This window comes from Mus pahari, chromosome 12 (genome assembly GCF_900095145.1).
Source record: "Mus pahari chromosome 12, PAHARI_EIJ_v1.1, whole genome shotgun sequence".
NCBI classification, from domain to species: domain Eukaryota; kingdom Metazoa; phylum Chordata; class Mammalia; order Rodentia; family Muridae; genus Mus; species Mus pahari.
The window spans coordinates 43,139,559-43,160,386 of NC_034601.1; the positions used below are offsets into that span (position 1 = coordinate 43,139,559).

The 20,828-nt window shown below is 37.4% G+C and overlaps 1 protein-coding gene across 4 annotated transcripts in view; it reads right to left on the reverse strand.

Annotated features, from left to right (window-relative positions):
* Window positions 1-16,776: 16,776 nt before the first annotated feature.
* The window catches only part of Dzip3 (DAZ interacting zinc finger protein 3), a 65,078-nt gene continuing 61,026 nt past the window's right edge, over window positions 16,777-20,828 (reverse strand). For 2 of the 4 annotated variants that reach the window (XM_021209118.2, XM_021209119.2), the window contains 3 exons: window positions 20,293-20,418; window positions 20,105-20,206; window positions 16,777-18,655 (listed from right to left, as the gene is read on the reverse strand). In XM_021209118.2, the coding sequence (XP_021064777.1) occupies window positions 18,545-18,655; window positions 20,105-20,206; window positions 20,293-20,418 (339 nt within the window). In that variant the 3' untranslated portion in view covers window positions 16,777-18,544. Of the gene's footprint in view, window positions 19,909-20,104; window positions 20,207-20,292; window positions 20,419-20,828 lie in introns of all 4 variants that reach the window. The other 2 variants (XM_029544187.1, XM_029544186.1) reach the window with 2 other exon arrangements.

Here is a 20,828-nt window from a genome sequence, read left to right on the forward strand (position 1 = left end):
ACACTAGGCAGATGCCAACAAGAGCCTGCTGACAGGAGCCTGATATAGCTGTCTCCTGTGATGCTCTGCCAGTGCTTCATCCATTGGACAGATCCCAAGATCCCAAATGAAGGAGCCAGAGAAAGTACTCAAGGAGCTGAAGGGGGTCTCAAGCCCCATAGAAGGAACATCAATATGAACTAACCAGTACCCCCAGAGCTCCTTGGAACTAAAACCACCAATCAAAGAAAACACATGGTGGAACTTGTGGCTCTAGCTGTATGTGTAGGAGAGGATGGCTTAGTCACTCATCAATGGGAGGAGAGGCCCTAGGTCCTCTGAAGGTTCTATGCTCCAGAATAGGGGAATGCCAGGACCAGGAATGGGAGTGGGTGGGTTGGGGAGCAGGGCCAGAGATGAGGGGAGAGGGGATTTTTGGAGGGGAAACTAGGAAAGGGGAAACTAGTCTCTGGATGGTCGTTCCTTCAGTCTCCGCTCTGAACTTTGTCTTTGTAACTCCTTCCATGGGTATTTTCTTCTCCCTTCTAAGAAGGACTCTGAACTTCTGGGCTAATATCCACTTATCAGTGAGTGCATATCATGTGTGTTCTTTTGTGATTGGGTTACCTTATTCAGGATGATATACTCCAGATCCATCCATTCCATAAGAATTTCATAAACTCATTGTTTTTAATAGCTTGAAATGTAAATAAAGAGAATATCTAATAAAAATAAAATAAAATGGAATGCTAAGAAGCTATTTTACATAATGTAAACCACATATAGAAATGATCTTTTGATGACAGTTTGATACCAGTGATGTTTAAAAGGCCAGTCAGCCTTGATCTGACTCCATTCAATGACTTAAAACAAGTAAATCACCTTGAACCCACTAAAGATGATGAGAAAGGGTTGGTGTTTCTTTTTTCCTTCTTCCCTCTTCTTATCCTTTCCTCCCTGTATTGTCTGTTGCTGTGATAAAACACTATGAACCAAAGTTAATTAGAAAATTTATTTTGGCTTATGGTTCATTCCTTCAGTAAGGTCCCACTTACTCAAATCCCAAGAGTTATCACTAACAAACCTCAGGAGAACATTTCTCCTTCAAACCACCACACTCTCTACAATCCCCCTCTCTTGCCTCTTTCTCCATCTGTCTTTGTCTTTGTCTCTGTCTGCGTCTCTCTCTGTCTGTCTCCTCCCACCCCCCACATCTCTCAGTAATTCAATCAAACCCATAGTCCTGGACATCTGAGCCAAGTCTAGTACTAGGTTATCCCTCCAGCCTTGAGTTGATAATTTTAAAGCCAGCAGTGTCTCACTAGTTCTCTTCTTCCTTTCCTCCAGTTCACTTCCTTTCTTGTAACTTGCCCCACAGTTCAAGTCTGTACTTCTGGAGATCTTACAGAGATAGTATAACCACTGCAACATACTTGTTAACAGTCACAACCTCTTCACATCTCAGGCAGTCTCAGGCCTTTCATTGAGCCTAGAACTGTAATGCTTATCTGTCCATGCATTAAAACCTGCTAATAATAAAATGCAATAGTCAATAAAATGATAATGAAAAGCACCTGTAAAATTGCATTCAAGAACTTGTTATTCTATTGTAGAGTGTGTCTAATGCTTTTTTACATATATATAATGATTGAACCTTATTACAGTAATTACAACTCTTTAGTGTAAGTAAATTTCACTGTTAACTTGGATGGATTTAGGATCAGCATAAAGAACATGGATGAATACTTTGGTTTCTTCATCTATGGTAATTGAGAGTTTTGCTGGGTATAGTAGCCCGGGCTGAAATATTGCTATTCACCGCACATATTTGCTTCTTTGTCTTCCTTATAGCAATAGAATGTATCCTCCAAGTCTTCCATCCTTACCCACCTTTTCTTTTCTTTTCTTTTCTTTTCTTTTCTTTTCTTTTCTTTTCTTTTCTTTTCTTTTCTTTTCTCTTTTCTTTTCCTTTTCTTTTTTCTTTTCTTTCCTTTTCTCTTTTCTTTTCTTTCTTTTTCTTTTTTTCTTTTCTTTTCTTTCCTTTCCTTTTTCTTTTCTCCTCTTCTCTTCTCTTTCCTTTTCTTTTCCATTTGTAATAGCAACAAGAAAATAACTAACAGGATTTAAGATGGACTTTAAAGGGAGTAGGTAGAATTTTTTAAAATCAATTTATTTTTATACTCCATAATGCATTCCCTGCCACCACTACCCCCATCCACCCTCCTACTGCTCCACAACCTACACCTCTTCCTCACCTCCCCATTCTCCATGTAGATTCCCCCACCCTCCACCCCACCTGTCTTAGTCAGGGTTTCTATTCCTGCACAAACATGACCAAGAAGCAGTTGGGGAGGAAAAGGTCTAATCTGCTTACATTTTCCACATTGCTTTTTTTCACCAAAGGAAGTCAGGACTGGAACTCAAGCAGGTCAGAAAGCAGGAGCTGATGCAGAAGCCATGGAGGGATGTTCTTTACTGGTTTGTGACTAGTTCCATATATTTATGTACTTTAAAGATATTACCTGCTCATATGTGAGAGTTCTTTACCTACCATGTGTCCTTATCTACTTAAATATCTGGCTTTGTAGACCGGATTAGCTACATGTGTGCATAAAGGCTTGCTTCAGTGCCTTTTTCAACCAAGAGGATGCTTGCTTGTCTAGCAGATGTTTTCTAGCAGACCACCCTGAGTTAAAATTATTTATATGGAACATATAGAATATATTTTCTTATCTGACCCCAGCGTTATTGCTGCACTAGTGTCCGTATTCTAACTCTTGTTCTTCAAGCAACCTTGGGAAAAAAGGATCTTTTCTGCCATAAGCTTATTTCTTCATCTGTAAAATGGGGATAATTATTTTATTTTATAAATATGCTGTATGGATTATATTAGAATATCTGAGTGATACTTAAATTTAACACACTTTATGTATTTGGCTGAGTATCGTAGAGAAAAGGAGACATTTAAAGTTTATGTTTCATACAATCCCGTATTCCCAAATGGTCCAGCCACTTCTGGTCATGAAGGTTTTCTCCTGATTGTCCCACAAACCTCTGAAGTATGGCTATCATTACCTGGAGAGACCAAACAATTCCTCTCATGCTGGCCTTCAGACAAGCTTACTGTCCAAAGGGTTTTTCTTTCTTGTCTGCTATGGAACTGTGGCTTCATGATACTGCTCCTCCTCATGTAGTTTGAACTCTCATGTTCATGTCCAGCTGGCTGCCTTTGGGAAGAATCTAACAAATGTCTTCACAGAAAAGAAATTCCAGAATCCACTTCTGAAAGTAGTATTCTAAACAACACCTCCTTCATCTGCCAGGAGAATCCAGATCTAAAATCTCTTTTCCTGGTTTCTATTTTGTTTTATGAATCATTCTGCTTATACATTTTAACAAAAATTAGTGGTCAGAGTCCCTGAACCTTTTTTTCTGTTTAGCAAATGTTTACACCTGTTTTTTTTTTTTTACTTATTGGGAAAAAAAAATGAAATGAATAGATTTGCAATCCTCAATTCAGAATAAAATTTAGTATCCCATATTATATAGAAAGTCTCCAATCAAATATTTGAGTAAAAAAATTCTATCTCTTTGAAAATGAAGTTTACATCTGAAATTATTGGAGTGTTTTCTTGTTTTGATATGGAGACTTGAGAGTATATAAAAGTAGTTTTAAATATATATGTATTTACATATACATACACACACACACACACACACACACACATAGATATATATATATATGCAATGAGAACAAGGAATATGGAAGTTCATCTTGCCCTTACTATCTGTGTGACAATTTCTAGGGTTGGTCCCCAGTTTCTGAGCCTCAATTTCCTGTCTAAAAATGGGGCAAATAACACCTATTATGAGGACAACATGATATTTTAAAAGTGATTTGCAAATATCCAATGTTTAAAAGTTATTGTCCATTCTTAAACAAATACTTAGTAAAAAATACTTAGCATAAAAATGCTATCAGACTCATATTTTTGTTATCAATGACTTCTGAGGAATACTAAAGTTTACATATACTTTTATTTCATTCAATCAGCTAAGAATGGATAATATTTGTTTCTGGCAAGCAATGAGAGTTTTCTTTTAATGTTTCTTTTCAACTTTTCTAGGTATTGTGGAATTTTTGTTGTGTTTTGAAGGGATTAGGGGATTGAACTGAAGACCTTAGCATTCTAGGTAGACATTTTACAACAAGATATATCTTCGATCTTCCTATTAAATTTTACTTTGAGACAGAGTCTCACTAAGTTGCCCTGCCTGTCCATAAACTCAACCTGCAATCCAGCAGACCTTGGATGTGCGGTCTTCCTGACTCAGTCTCCCAGGTAGCTGTCATTAAAGAACTAAGCCACTACACCCAGAAACATTAATACTTTTGACACCATCTCTACCGATTCAAGCCTGATCCCAGGATGCAGATGGTATTTGCAACTGCTAAATATTGTAATCTTGTCACTACAAGCTGCTATCACAGAAACATAATTCAAATCTTGACCCAAAGGTGTTTTGTGATGCATTATGGTAGCAGAGAGATCATGGGTTTCAGAATTAGACTGACATATGTTCAACTCTTGGATAGGTTCACTTTAGGTTCATTTCTCTGTTAGATAGCAATTTCCACCTTTCAGAATGTTTTGAGGACTAAATAAAACAGGTAACAGTAAGGTATATAGCAATGCTGAAACACAGAGGCAAAAAGGTGCTCCCACTTCTTCTTTGTAATGCCCTTTTTAAGCAATATCTTTGCCCTCTATCATTTAGGCTGATGTCCAGGTGTTCCCAGCCACTATTCTCCACTGTAATGATAGTCATGTTAGTTCTGAACTTTAATGCTACAAGTCTTATGTTGGAAGGATTCTGCTGTAGTCCCCTGACATTAGGCTAATTTCTTGGTCACAGGTATATAGAAATGAGAATTCAAATCTGTCTTGATGAATGCCTGCCTACTGAATATGCACTTATTTATCACTGAATAGCAAAGACAATTTCTCCTAGAAAGAAATCTTTCTGATTTACATATATGTGGCTGCTGCATAATGTGGGTTTTATAAATCACTGTGTCATCACCACCAAAAATGCCCTCTAGCCATATTAAAAAGAACCCATGACAAGGGGCCTATCAAATTGAAAGGAAAGGTCATAAAACCATCAGTTCGTTTGACATAAAACTGATATATGGTGTGATAGTGCTTCAAGAAGAACCCCGGATCCCATTCATCACACAGGCTGCTCTACACTAGATCTGAGATGTGTGTTAATGAAATCCTCACGGTTGACTCAAAATGCATATTGCAGTCCCCAATCAGGAAAGGGACTACACTCCAGAAAATGTTCCGGTTGAAAATGCTTCACTAGCTAATGAACGTTCCCTGAGGAAACCCATATCAAGATAGAGGTCGTGCTGCCTATTGAATATAGTGTTCTTATTTCAGGCTAGAGATTTTTTTAAATTTAATGTAATTTAATTTTTTACTTAATCCCTTTTCATCCCACTCACTGCACCCAACTTGGTCACCCCCTCCAACAATCCTTCCCCTATCCCCCCTTTCTCCTCTCCTCTGAGCAGGTGGCAACTTCCTCTGGGTATCTCCTCACTTTGCCACTTCAAGTCTCTATGAGGCAGTCACTCCCTCTCCCACTGAGGCCAGACAAGGCAGGCCAGATAGAAGACCATATCCCACAGATAGGCAACAGCTTTTGGGATAGCCCCAACTCCAGTTGTTCGGGACTCACATGAAGACCAAACTGCACATCTGCTACATATGTGTAGGGAGGCCTAGGTCCAGCCTGTGTATGTTCTTTGGTTGATTGTTCAGACTCTAAGAGCCCCAAGGGTTCAGGTTAGTTGACTCTGTTGCTCTTCCTATGGAGTTCCTATCCCCTTCAGGGCCAAAATCTTTCATCATATTCTTCCATAAGAGTCCCCAAGCTCCATCCCATTTGGCTCTGGGTGTCTGTATCTGTCTGAATCAGCTGCTAGGTGGAGCCTTTCAGAGGACAACATGCTTCTGCTGCAAGCATAACAGAGAATCATTAATAGTGTCAGAACTGGTGCTCTCCCATGGCGTGGGTCTCAAGTTGGGACCGTTATTGGTTGGCCATTCCCTCAGTCTGCTCCATTCCCTGCCCCTGAATTTCTTGTGGACAGGATACTTTTGGGATTGAAAGTTTTGTGGGTGGGTTGGTGTTTCTATTGTTTCACTGGAGTTCCTGCCTGGCTATGGGAGGTGGCTTCTTCAGGTTCCATAACCAATATTGTGAGTCACAGTTAAGGTCACCTCCAATGATTCTTGGGCATCTCCCTTATCCCAGGTCTGTGTCTCGTCCTGGAGATAGATGCTCACCATCTCCTCACCCCCATCAGTTACAGATTTCCATTCATTTTCATGGCCATCTAACCATCTCTCCTGTCCTTCTCCACACCTGATCCTGAACACCCCATTCACCTTCTGAAACCCCCTGACTCCCAGTTCCATTCCTTCATCTGCCTCTTATGACTATCTTATTACTATTTCTAAGTAAGATTCAAGCTTCTTTGCTTGGGCCTTCCTTCTTGTTTAGTTTCTTTAGATCTGTGAAGTGAAGCATGGCACCTGCATTTTATGGCTAATATCAACTTATAAGTGAATATATACTATGTATGTCCTTTGGGAACTGGGTTACCTCACTCTGGATGATATTCTCAGGTCCCATCCACTTGTCTGCAAAATTCATGATATCTTGGTTTTTAATAACTGAATAGCATTCCATTTTGTAGATATATCACAATTTCTTTATCCAGTCTTCAATTGAGGGACATCTAGGTTGCTTCCAGTTTCTGGCTGTTATGAATAAAGCTGCTATGAATGTAGTTGAGCAAGTGTCTTTGTGAGATGTTGGAACATATTTTGTGTATGTGCCCAGGAATGGTATAGCTGGGTCTTGAGCTTCGCTCCATATTAGTATCTCCTGGGGATCTCTGAAGTACCCTAGTGCCCCAGCTGTATCATCAATTAAATAGAACTCAAGTATTAAAGATTTTTATTTGAATATTTGCTTTAATCTCCTCTTGTGATCTCAATGCATTAATCAGACCTTTGTTTGGGACAAAATACCTGATGAAAGGGAATTATTTGGCTCTCACATTTGGCTTTAGATTTCAGTCTATAGTCCTTCTCTCTATCTCCTCTAAGTATACATTACAGTGGAAGCATGTGGCAGAAAGTGATAGATAGGAGACTAAAACTGTCCAAAAGGAGATAAGGAAAAGGCACTGGTCCCTAGGACTTGATCTCACTGACTTACTTCCTCTTTCTAGTCCCTCCAAGTTATCATCACCTTCCAAAATATCACTACCAGTTGGCCACCAAGCTTTCAATATAGGAGTCTTTTGGAGCCCCTGCATATACAAACCACAACAAATAGGCAGCCAATCTTGAGTCCTATTAGCTTAGAATCTCATTTACTCTTTACTCTTGACACCTCAGCTGAAGTCTCAACAGCTCTGAATCTCTACAATAAAGTAAGAGGCTTCAAACAACAACACAAAGAAAGGAGTCCTATTGTATTCTTTCATGTCAGTGCTAAGGTTATGGTAGGTAACAGGTGTTATAGCTCAGGAACAGACAGGGTCTTCTGGATGACAGACAGGCTCCTAAAGCAGATTATAGGACTCTCTCTCTCCCCTTTCTCCCTCCATATTCCTCTTCCACCTTCAGTCTCTCTCATTCATTCTTTTCCTTTTCCTACACTACCTCTTTTTTCCCCTCTTTTCCTCTCTCAAGACATGCCACCACTCAGCATCCTTATCAAATATAAACCAATGCAGGTGTCACGCCTTAGAAAGTTCTAAACTGTGAGCTAAAACATCTTTTTTTTTTTTTTTTTTTTTTTTTTTTAGAATTTAATTGCCGTGGGCATTACACTGTAGTAATGCAAGGCTGACCCACACAAAAAGTCTTCTATTGAATCATATTCAACACCCCTTCAAGTAAATTGTGTCAGGTTAGAATTGCCAAAATGATAGAACTGAGGCTAGAAAAGGTAATGTTTACTCAAGAGTTATGTAGCTGGCAATCAGTTCTCCTTAACAACAGAGCTAATGTACTCTTCAGTGACCCTCACACAGGCAAATGGTTTTCCTTTTCTTTTTAACCCTTTAACACAGGGCCCAGCCTGAGTCATGAGTCTTTGGCAAGCCCATCTCTACAAGTATTTATATTACAATTCATAATAGTAGCAAAATTACAGTTCTGAAGTAACAACAAAAATAATTTTATTTTGGTGGTCACTACAACACGAGGAACTACATTAAATTGCATTTTGAAGACTGAGAATCACTGCTCTAAATGATACTAGATTTCTTTTAAAAGAGGGAGCATGCTTTCAGGAATGATGGAAGAGTTAAGTGATATTGTCAGAATCATTCTGTGAATATTGTCAGAAAAGGATGTGGGCAAATACCTAAACTCTAAAGCTTTTACAGGATTAGATCAATAGAAAAGTAGAGGAATCCACATCCAGCCAAATAGGTAGTAGTTCAGAATGAGTTCTGCCTTAGCATCTTTGCTCCATTAGAATATCACATAGAATGTAATGACCTTGTTATGTAAATTTAATGCTCACCTTTTCATATTATATCCGCACATAAAGCTTATAATTTGCCAAGTTCTTTTGATGGTTAGAGATTGGGTCTATGTAGCCTTGGTTGGACTGGAAGTCATCATGTTGACTTTGAATTCAGAGAGATCCTCCTGGCTCTGCCTTTCAAGTGTCCAGGTTAAAGATGTGCACTACCACGCCCAGCACTTGATAAGTTCTGGTGCATGCATATACTCATCAAACTATCCTCACAGTATGAACATATTTTTACCATACCTTGTTATTTTTCTTATTTTACAACAATTAATTTGTCCTTTCATGTTCGCTTCATCCCACTGATGTGCTTTTCAAAAATGTTTGTATTTTCTGGAATTTTATGTAATGCTATCATGAAGCAGACACATGCTTTCAACACAATCATGACTCATTCAAATTGTTGCAAGCATAAGTGTTCCTTCTTTGTATTGCTTATACATTTGCCTGGAAAGAGATAATGTAGGCTATATGAACTGGAAATGAGCGTTCTTACTTTGATCATGCATGTACAGCCTTTTATGGCCTCATGTTTTCATTTTTCTTCTAGCATGGAAGATAAACATGCCAAAGGTTTCCGAAACATATGGTGATATTCAAAAGTAGCACACGAGTCTCTCTTTTATTCTTTGCTTCACTGTGCTCTGGGGACATTATATAAAAATTGAAGCTCTGCAGCAATCCTGTATGGAACATACTTATTTGTACCTAATTGTAGCATTTTCTGAATAGCTCATGGTCATGTTTTGTCTCTGAGGTAATTTCTACAATATTTCAAAACTTTTCCATTGTTATATCTCCAAGAGTGATTTGTGATTGATTTGTGAAATTTCAGTTGCCATGTATAAAAACATTTTAGGGCTTCCTGGAGAACTTTCTTTTCCTAAAGGTATTTACTCATCTCTATAATGAAGACAGAGTAGGAGTGAGTCACTGTTACCCAATCATGCCTGGTTGATTTCTGATTTATCTTCACCCCTCTCTGGTCCTATTGTTTCTGAGTTCTCGGTACTTAGGTTTAGGTAACTCATTAACCTCAAATTCCCATTTCTTTTTGGCTACCTATTCTTCTTCAGGAAATATGTAGTTGCTTTTATTTCAATATTCATGAACTAAGCCTCAAACACACCAGTATCTTCAGCAGATAAAGCATTTAAGAAATGCATCTCAGTGCAAATGCAAGCTTACATGACTTCTATAGCAGTAGCTACCTTAACTTCTTTTTAACATCTCCATTAGGTAGATTTAAATATTCACTAAGTTCTCATAGGTTTTCCAAGTGTCAGTATTATTGGTATATCCATTTCTCCATTAAAACCAGAATATAGATATTTAAGTTTTTACTCTTAATTGTACTTTAAATGTTTCAAGGTTTTAAATTATTCCTGTCACAAGTATCATTGTTAACTGTGAAATATTTTGTGAGGATCTTTATAGATGTCTGAAAATATCTTTCTAGCCAGCAGTTGTTTCCAGTTACTGTACTACTTTAAGATGATCATCTTCTGTTTTCTTATGTAAATTCCATTTAATTCACAAACTCTATTTATTAAAATATTTCCTAAATGTCAGGCAATTCTTTAGATAGAAAAACAGGGTTCTTCTTATGTAAGTTATATTGTAAGATAATAAACAAATGAATATTAGCCAAGAAAATGGCATGGGGTGATTGCAATTTTTTAATCTTAGCAAAGAAAAGCTACTCTGTCACTGAGTAAACATGAATTATAAACAAATGCTCCAGGTGAAAAATAGGGTTTTGAAATAACTGATAATCAGAAAAATCCATTTAGATTGCTTTGTTTTCCATGATGATGACTGGCACAGCTTGAAATGTTCAAGAACTTCCAATAGTTTACAATCACTCTTATGATCCATGTGGCCCAGAATACAAGCTCTGAATTACCCCAAGATTTTTGTTCTAATGCTCATCAGTTCAAGGACTATGTGTAAAGAATCAGTCAGGTCTAGTAAGCACACACTAATCACTTACACATGAGGTCCATCACCACTCTGGTATGAGGCATGGTAAAAATGCCATGCCTTTGATGGGTATAGAGAAGAGATGGCAGAGAGTAGCTGTGAAGCTTTATCCCTTAGAAAACATATTGCCATGCTTGGTGATATACAACTGAAATTCTGACCACAAAGGAGGCAAGAGACTCACTAGAGCCTACATATTCAAGATAAGTCTAAGCCATGTAACAAGGGTCTGTGTCAAAAAGGGGGAAAATGAACAATGAAAATACCAGAAGACATGCTAATATGGAAGAGGGAAAATACACAGGGACTCAAACCCTAGACAAAACAAACAAACAACAAACAAAAAAACTACAGGCAACTAAGGAAAGCTGAGAGTGGGAGAAATGGTCTTCATCAAGGAAGAGTCCTCCAATTGGTTATCCAATATCAAATGGTCCTGAAATCATTATGCATAAGTAGCATTATGTGGACTAAGCCTGTTAAATTTATGTATTCGTGTATGTGTGTGTATGTGCACGCACACATAAAAATAAAGAAAAAGAGAAGCTCTGAATTTGGGGGTGGGCCATGCATGGGTTGGGTGGAGGAAGGAGAAGGGAGAAAATGAGGTAATTATATTTTAATTTATACAATTAAATAAAGAAAATAGATTTATACACATACGTCTCTAACAAATGATGTCATTAAAATTTCATTTAGCTTTTTTGGTAATGATCTGATAATACTTTAAATGTGTTTACAATTCATTAAACAGTTTACTTTTCTTAAATGAAATGAAAGCACTTCACCTTCAGTTGCTGAGGTATGGCTTTGTCTTATGCCCTTGGAACTGAAAGGAATTCTTCCTTGAATTAAAGTAAACATGTATCTTTATTGATTAGAAATAGCTCCTATTTTTGTCATAAAATACAATCTAAAAGAAATGAAAGGGCCTCAGCTGTAGTTTCTTCCACAATGCTATTCTCTCTGAGTTGTCAGAGCACATTGACAGATTACTCACTCACACAGCATAAGTATATTACTGCTATCAAAATCACAGTAGTTGATGTGAAATTGCATCACCCTTACAGTGATGCAACCTTTGGGACCTGTTCTAAACAAATATGAACTTGAAATTAAAAAGGCAAAATATGTGTCCTAATCCTTCTAAAACACCAGTCAGGTATCAATGTTAGAATATGCATGTCTGACTTCATTCTCAGGAGATACTGTCTCCTCAAGACTATCCTAATCTTGTTTGGCTCCTATCTTAACTGAAGAAATAACTTCCTAATCCCAAAGTATTCAGTTTCTTTACTTTTGTTTCCCAATCCATCCTTTCACCTTTTCTTGTGTCCTCTCCCTCCTTCTTATACCTGCTGAACTTTTCTTCTCAAAAAGACAATATAATATTACAAGACAGTATAATATTACATGACTACTTCAAGGATGGCAGAGGTGAGGGTTATATAAGCCACATGCATTGGGGCATGCAGGCCCAGAACAGAGAAGAAGCAGTCCTTACTCCTGCTCACTATGAGATTTTTGGAGTGAGTAGGACCTCGGCCGGGCCACCCCGGCCAGAACCTCCCACTGCCCGCTCCGGCTTCACAGACTCATTCTTTCTCCACCTCCACCCCAACATAGAGTAGCGATTGCTTTTTAGTCTATTTTGTTGTCAATACAACTTACTATCAGAGTAACTGTTTGTACACTGAGAGGAGGGGCTTGGTCTCACCATCCCTATCCTTTATCCACGGAACCACCAGGATTGAAGGAGCTCTAACTCATGTCACCTTCTTTTTCCACAGCCTGTAACTTAATGTTTTATATTTGAATTGTGGTGGCTCAAGGGTCATGTATAGTTGGTGGAAATTTTCCAATTAAATGACTTGCTTACAGTGGTGTTACCCTGACTCCAGATCAGCCTGGGCCACCTTGGGAAGCATCCTTGAGGTCCTTGCTCCAATAGGAGAGGTACTGCGGATTCACACAGTAGTCACTTGTTGCCCTGACGCCCTGTGGTGTTTGGCACGAGGCTCCCAGCCACTTAAACCTGTTTACTTTCCAAAGAGTTTTCCATCTTCCAGTCAGTCCTGTTGTGTCCTCGCTTGTCTGCATTTATTGCTGGTAATATTCTTTTACGTATAATAAAATTTTATAGCCCCCCCCCCAAAAAAAATAGTGGAGCACGTGTCCTTATTACAAGTTGGAACATCTTCTGGGTATATGTCCAGGAGAGGTATTCCTGGATCTTCCAGTAGTACTATGTCCAATTTTCTGAGGAACTGCCAAATTGATTTCCAAAGCTTGCAATCCCACCAACAATGGAAGAGTGTTTCTCTTTCTCCACATCCTCACATCTGCTCTCACCTGAGTTTTTGATCTTAGCCATTCTGACTGGTGTGAGGTGGAATCTCAGGGTTGTTTTGATTTGCATTTTCCTGATTAAGTATGTTGAACATTTTTTCAGGTGCTTCAGTCATTCCATATTCCTCAGTTGAGAATTCTTTGTTTAGCACTGTACCCCATTTTAAAAAATAGGTTTATTTGATTTTCTGGAGTCCAGCTTCTTGAGTTCTTTGTATATATTGGATATTAGTCCCCTATCAGATTTAGGGTTGGTAAAGATCCTTTCCTAATCTGTTGGTGGCCTCTTTGTCTTGACAGTCTTTTGCCTTACAGAAGCTTTGCAATATTTTAAGGTCCCATTTGTTGATTCTCGATCTTACAGCACAAGCCATTGCTGTAATGTTCAGTAATTTTTCCCCTGTGCCCATATCTTCGAGGCTTTTCCCCACTTTCTCCTCTATAAGTTTCAGAGTCTTTGGCTTTATGCAGAGTTTCTTGATCCACTTAGATATGAGCTTTATATAAGAGTGGATCAAATCTCATTCTTCTACATAACCGCCAGTTGTGCCAGCACCATTTATTGAAAATGCTGTCATTTTTCCACTGGATGGTTTTAGCTCTCTTATCAAAGATAAAGTGACCATAGGTGTGTGAATTCATTTCTGGATCTTCAATTCTATTCCATTGATCTACCTGTCTGTGGCTGTACCAGTACCATGCAGTTTTTTTTTTGTTTTTTTGTTTTTTTTTTTTTTTTAATCACAATTGCTCTGTAGTACAGCTTGAGGTCAGGCGTGGTGATTCCACCAGAGGTTCTTTTATTGTTGAGAATAGTTTTGCTATCTTAGATTTTTTTGTTATCCCTGATGAATTTGCAAATTGCCCTCTGTAACTCCGTGGAAAATAGAGTTGGAATTTTGATTGGGATTGCATTGAATCTGTAGATTGCTTTCAGCAAAATGGCCATTTTNATTATATTAATCCTGCCAATCCATGAGCATGGGAGATCTTTCCATCTTCTGAGATCTTCTTTGATTTCTTTCTTCAGAGAATTGAAGTTCTTATCACACAGATCTTTCACTTGCTTAGAGTCACAGCAAGGTATTTTAAAGTATTTGTGATTATTGTCAAGGGTGTTGTTTCCATAATTTCTTTCTCATCCTGTTTATCCTTTGTGTAGAGAAAGGCCACTGATTTGAGTTAGTTTTATATTCAGCTATTGCACTGAAGCTGTTTAACATGTTTAGAAGTTCTCTGGTGGAATTTTTAGGGTGACTTATATATACAATCATATCATCTGCAAATAGTGATATTTTGACTTCTTCCTTTCCAATTTGTATCCCCTCGATCTCCTTTTGTTGTCGAATTGCTCTGGCTAGGCCTTCAAGTATTATATTGAATAGACAGGGAGAAAGTGTGCAGCCTTGTCTAGTTCCTGATTTTAGTGGGAGTGCTTCAAGTTTCTCTCCATTTAGTTTGATGTTGGCTACTGGTTTGCTGTAGATTGCTTTTATTATTTTAGGTATGGGCCATTGATGTAAATGGAGATTAATAATTTTTCTACCATAGTAGGAAAAATAAGCAAAGCAAAATAATCATGTATGAAAATGTCATAGTTAAACCCAATACTTTGTACTCTAATGGCTATATTATTTGGTCTCTTCAAATTATCAAGAGTAGATCATTTAAAATACAGTTGGTCATCAAGAAGTAAACTTAAGTAGATGAAATAAGCCAAGTGAAGTTTGCTACTTGGGAGAGAAAACTAATAAATATTTGGTTAATAAACAGTTCTTAGCCAGGTAGCTGTTTTTGTTGCTATTTCTAGGAAAATTGTTGCAAGCCACATCATTCACCATTATAGGATGGCGCTGAACTGCCCATCTGATAACAATAATGAGATGGCACTGACTTCCACTGCCCATCTGATAATAATAATGACTCAGCATAAGTCCTCTTTGCCCAGCCTTATGTTATTGAAGTGATTCTTGCTTTAGCCTATCCCGTGGCAACAGTAAGACACAGAGCACCTGGGCAGTGAACGCTCAAGTATATAGGGCGGCCTTGCTAGTCCATTGTGTTCCCCATAGCATCATGAATGGCGTTCCTGAATAAAGTGCTGTTGAGAAGGATCTCAGGCGTCGCGTCGTTCTTGCTGGTCAAGGCCGGTCGTGACAGAAAATAATCAAATGAGAAATTACATTTTTTTTTCAAAAAATTATCATATATTTCTGGGAATTAAATAATGGAATTCTCATCTGAATGGTTAATATAGTATTTAGGAATATCTTACAAATATAGGGTATTCTTGACAAATTTAAAAACCAAACTTTTCTTCTGGAACCATAGAACTAAATTAAAATTTTAAGCTGGGAAAGATTAAAGAGTGAAAAGGAATACTAATATTCAAGTTAAAATAATTCTCAATAATTGGAAACATCTTAATCACACTATAGAGGGAAGTCACACTCTTTCCACCACGTGATATCACTACCATATCTTTGTATTCTATAAACCCAATACTATAGTCCTAGTAGAAAACTTAACTGTTTATCTTGTTTAATTTGAAGAGAATTATTTAAGATATAGTAAGTGTAACTTTCTTATGTACAAAGTAAATCCTAAAATGGATGCAAGTGAAAATACTAATAGGATCTCCAGCTAGAGGACAGAAGACCTACCTGCATTACATGCTCAGAATGCTAGTTTGTAGATTGTTTAACTGTCACCTTAAGTAAATTATTTCCCCCTTATGTCAGTCTTGAGATTCACCATGTTAAAGAAATCACAGTAATATATACTTGTCAAAAGTAGATCAAATAAAGTACCAAGCACATATGAATGCATCTTCTAAAAACTATAAAATGTTATAAACAAGAAAAATAAATAGAAAGGAAAACATCACAAGGCATATACTCCCGTAGGTGTGGTTGTATATGTTCAAACTGGACACTTCCAGAATATTTTGTTTTAAAAATCTTGGGCATACAAAGGTGCAGAGTCCAGACAATGGCTCTAGATTTCCTGTTCTTTCTTCTTCCACCATATTCCCTTGAGATAAAAATCTGTCACTGAACCTAAAACTTCCCATTTTTTTGTAGGCTGTCTGTTCAGTAAGTTCCCAGGATCCTTCTGGATAGACTAGGTAAAAAGCCTGCCTAAATCTTTATATAGGGGCAAGAGGATTCAAACTCAGGTTCACATACTTGGGCAGTAAGCACTCTTACTCATTGAGCCTCAGGAAGTATTTTTGATACAAACACTGCCCTGCCAGGAGCTCTCTGGTTGTTAACTGGTTTCTGACAAGGGTAAGATCATTCCTCAGAAGAAAGCATGAGAGTGAACATTTTGTTTATCATCAGTTTTATAGATCCATTAACTTCAGCATCTGTAGAACTAGGTATGACTTTGTGGGGTAGTGTCTTTCTATATTTTCACTATATATTAGTGACTATATTCAGTCTTCTGGCCCCTTGCCTTAAGCCAAGAATGACAAGTCATCACTACTATCACTCTAGCATACGAACTTGTAAAGGTGGCATGTGGCAGAGCATCAGGAGCCATTAGTACCAGGTGGCTTATTTACTGCCCAGCCACATAACTTTGGACATGACAAAGTTGCAAAATAAACGAAACAGATAAGGAAAACACTGAGTCCCCAAAACTCCTGTATTCTGAGATGCCCAGACATCCATGACATTTTACAAGACGAGATGGCTGACAAATTAGACATTTTCCTATGATTTCCTCAAAAGAGAAGAAAAATTTAAGTACAAGTCAACAGAAGCAGACATTTGAAATAGAAAATTAAAGTTTGTTTGGACACATTTAAGATGAATACATAAAGAAATAGATATTCAATTCAGAAATATTTTTATTTTCCACATAAAAATGAAATTACAATTACAAGCAAGAACTAAATCTTACAAGGTAACTTGCTACATAACCATGATAAGATAATGATTAAATGTCCCATGAGTTCTAGATTTTTGCAATTCAAACACAATGTTGGTATTTTATATATAGACAAATGGCATTATTTAAAAAATCTTTCTTTTCTTTTTCTTTTGTGCATCTACGAGTACTGTATGCATGTACACACAAAAGCCACAATGCACACATGAAAGTTAGTAGAAAATTTGTGGACTATTGGTTTGTTCCTTTCAACATGCAGGTCTCAGCAATAGAACTCAGGTCAGCAAACTCTGTAACAAGCACCATTAACCTTCCAAGTCAACTTACCCCCTCAGATGTTGAAATTTTAAAAATATTTTTCTTCACATTTTTCAATTTGATTTCAAAATAAAATAAAAAAGAAGCTTAGCATACAATTACATGCACTGACTTTTTAAATAGAGGTTCACAGTAACTTCAAGATACATTTACACTGAAATATACAGACAAAATAGTTGCTGAGTCAAAAAACCTTTCCCCCCCAAATTAATAAAATTGAGATTGTGAATATGAACCAAGGAACACATGTCTCACAAGGTACCATGGTTTACTTTATGTTTGAAGGTACAGGCATGTACAATACTTACAGGCATTTACACTAGTTTTTAAAATAGGCTTTATTGTCTAAGAATTGAAACTCTCTCAGTAATAAGCTTTGATAGACAACTGATCTAGTGGATATCACCTCTGTCATAAGCAGCAGCAATACATATAATGGCTTCTTCTCTTCCCCAGAACAACTACATAAAGGAGACACCTTTAAAGAAGAAAACAAAACAAAGCAGCAACAACAAAAACTTCTAATTCCTCCAAATGCAAATGACCAAGAACCAAAGAATATGTTTACAAAGCAATGTAAAATTTCCATTACCTATCCCAGCAAATGACTTAATCTGAGTATCTGCCCCTTTTATTACCTCTTGATTTCAAATTCTAACTTCATTCTATATTTATTTTGCTAAATATTGGGAATATAGGCATCTTGTGGTGGGATTTTTAAGAATTAGCTCTTGGGGGAAAGGCGAATCTTAGTTGCAGTTTCTACAGTATAATTATTATGGAGATTGTATGGCAACAACAAGTTGACAAACGATCTGCACTGTCTGAAACATAACAATCACCTCTCACAAGCTATTACAAACCATTGTATGGTCACCAGTGTCAAAGTCCATAATCTTACCAAGTATGGTCATTTCAGAAGATAGAAATAAAACTTACAATAATTATAATACTAACCTTTCAAAGTTAAAAAGAAAACTAAAGTCTATAGGATTTTCCTATCCTTCTACTTGTTCTACTAAACTCATTTCAGGAAATCAAAATATATCATACTTGAGAGAAAGGAAAAGACAATAGAATAAGAAGGAAGAAAAAAAGGCTGAAAATGCAGGACATTTCAAGAAATATACTGATAGTCATGTTTACAGGCCTTGTGTTTACAGATGGAAAAATCTTACAAAAAGCAATAAAATCCATGTTCTTTAGTCTCTTCCATTTAATTACATGTGCTGTAGATCTGTCTCAATCTCTTTGACTCAGCTGTGGTGTGATTAGGTGGTCAAGGCACATACTGCTGCATAGTACTGTTCAAACAATTAGCTCATTAAAAAGCAGAACTAAATTCCAGTGTCTAAAGCTGATCTTAGGTATAGCTACCTGCCTTGTATCAGATCTTGGGTAACTGCCCGTTGGGGTGGCCAGGGAATTCTTCTGGTTGCAAAACATGGAGTCTGCAGGTGGGGCATGTGCCCTGTTGCATCAACCATGGTCTAATGCACTAAGGAGCAAAATGATTCAAGTCAGAGTTTCAAATTTAGCCTAGAAGAGGCAGCTATCACTCTATACACTGTAGATACCAACTATCACATCTTCTGGTGGATTGGAAAGCCGAGCCACCTGCTATAAATGTGCCTCCCTCTCTGGTTTACTAAGCAACACAGCTGGCAACTGCAGAGTATCTTTAAGCCAATCTATTTGACTAAAATTTTGGTCTCACCTTATTTTAAAAATGCTAGTGCTTCTTCCTGACAAGGATATTGGGGAAGATTGCTATAGTCTCTCTTCTGTCGATTTTATTTATACTTTCATTTATAATTCATTTTAAAAAATCATAACTAAGCATATGAATGTTACCAATATCCCTATGGGGTTCTAAGGCTGAAACTCCCTGGAGGAAAAGTCTCTTCTGATTGTTTTCTATGGTGACAATGACAGCAATCTTGAACTATAAAGTATTGGCTTTGTTTTGACTCTACATATTAACACCAAAACCACGAGTTTTTGATATTTGAATAATGGAGAACCAAATAAGGTAAAAGGATTATGTACAGGGGCTATGTTTGAGGCCTAATAACTAATTCGAAAGAATAACCTGAATGAATCATGTACTTGTTCACTGTGAAGTGGGTATAAGTTCTGTTAAACACTTTTCTTTAAAAATCATCATACATCAAAACTTCAAAATGGGAAAGCTGGGTGGCTAAGTGTCATCTTGAAGACCTCTGGGATTGGCTATTTTTCATACCTCTTCAGATTGAAGAAGACAACACACATAATTTTGCATCAGGCACCACATACTGTATCTTTGAAACATGGTTTGAAAAAATCCCCAAGAAAATACTTCTTGTCTAAGATTATCTTTTCTTTTGTCAAATCACAAGAGGATTTGGGCCATACATTATACATGAGTAACAGTTACACAGCAGCAGCTCCAGGTAATACATGGAAATATCAAGAACACAAAAGATATGCCAGCCTTACACTTCTCTAGCATTAACACTCCAGAATCTGAACCTTCACACATAAACACAAGAGCTGAGAGAGATTACTAAGGAAGTCTTCTGCTTTAAAATGAGAAGGGCCATTATTACAGAAGGAAAACAGACACTGTAGAATTTATAGCAAGTCGGGGTAAAGTGGCACTTCTTTGTTGCTAGTCTTGTCACTCATTGCTATGTCAATCAATATTTCTCCTAGTTCTGTTCATGGGAACTGTATACTGTATACCATTTAAATCTCCAGGCTGTCCTCCTGAAAAACAGTAGCACAACCATGACTGTATACAGTGAAAGATTAAATGTTTCTGTATGGCACCCAGAGTGAAGTGTAGTTATGCCCAGTGGGACTATGAAATGGCACCGGATGCTGATGGACCTTGTAAGTAAGGTAGTGATCTTGCTTAGCTGATTAATGGTAAAATGTTAACAGGACAAGCTTAAACATTTACCTGAGAGTGGAATTTGTGAGCACAAGGCAAAACTGAAAGGTTTTCTGGAGACAGATTCTCATGACAGATTACACAAGGCTCCTCTTCTTCCTCTTCATTATCCTAGAGAAAAACAGACGGGATTAAATTTAGACCATTCTTTTCCTCTCAGACCTAAATGTGTTCATAGTTAATAAGTTCTGTCTCACCCCATCTTTGGCTCCTTCCCATGTGGCAGAACCTTGTGCTGACTTGGGGTCCTGGGGAGCATTAGGCTGTGATGCAGTGTGGCTGGGTGAAGCATTATTGCCATCTTGAGCAGACTTTTCTTCACTCTAAAATTAATATTTATTTTTAAGAAGTATCCTAAAACAGTATCAATTTATAGAACTGAATAGGTTGTAGCAAAAATTACCAAAAGGATAAACAATATTTATGATGAATCTTTAAAAACAGCTGGCAGTATTTCTTAGAGCTATGTAAAGGGTACTTTTAAATAAATCATTCCAGAAAATTAGAAACAAAACCAAACAAAATTTGCATTCAGAATTACTCAAGGAAGCCATTGGAAGATGGAAAGGAGTGCAGTAGCTGGAGATAAAATTAACTCAAACAAATCAGTGGCCTTCCTCTACACGAAGGACAGATGGGATGAGAAAGAAATTAGGGAAACAACACCCTTCACAATAGTCACAAATAATATAAAATACCTTGGTGTGACTCTAACTAAGGAAGTGAAAGATCT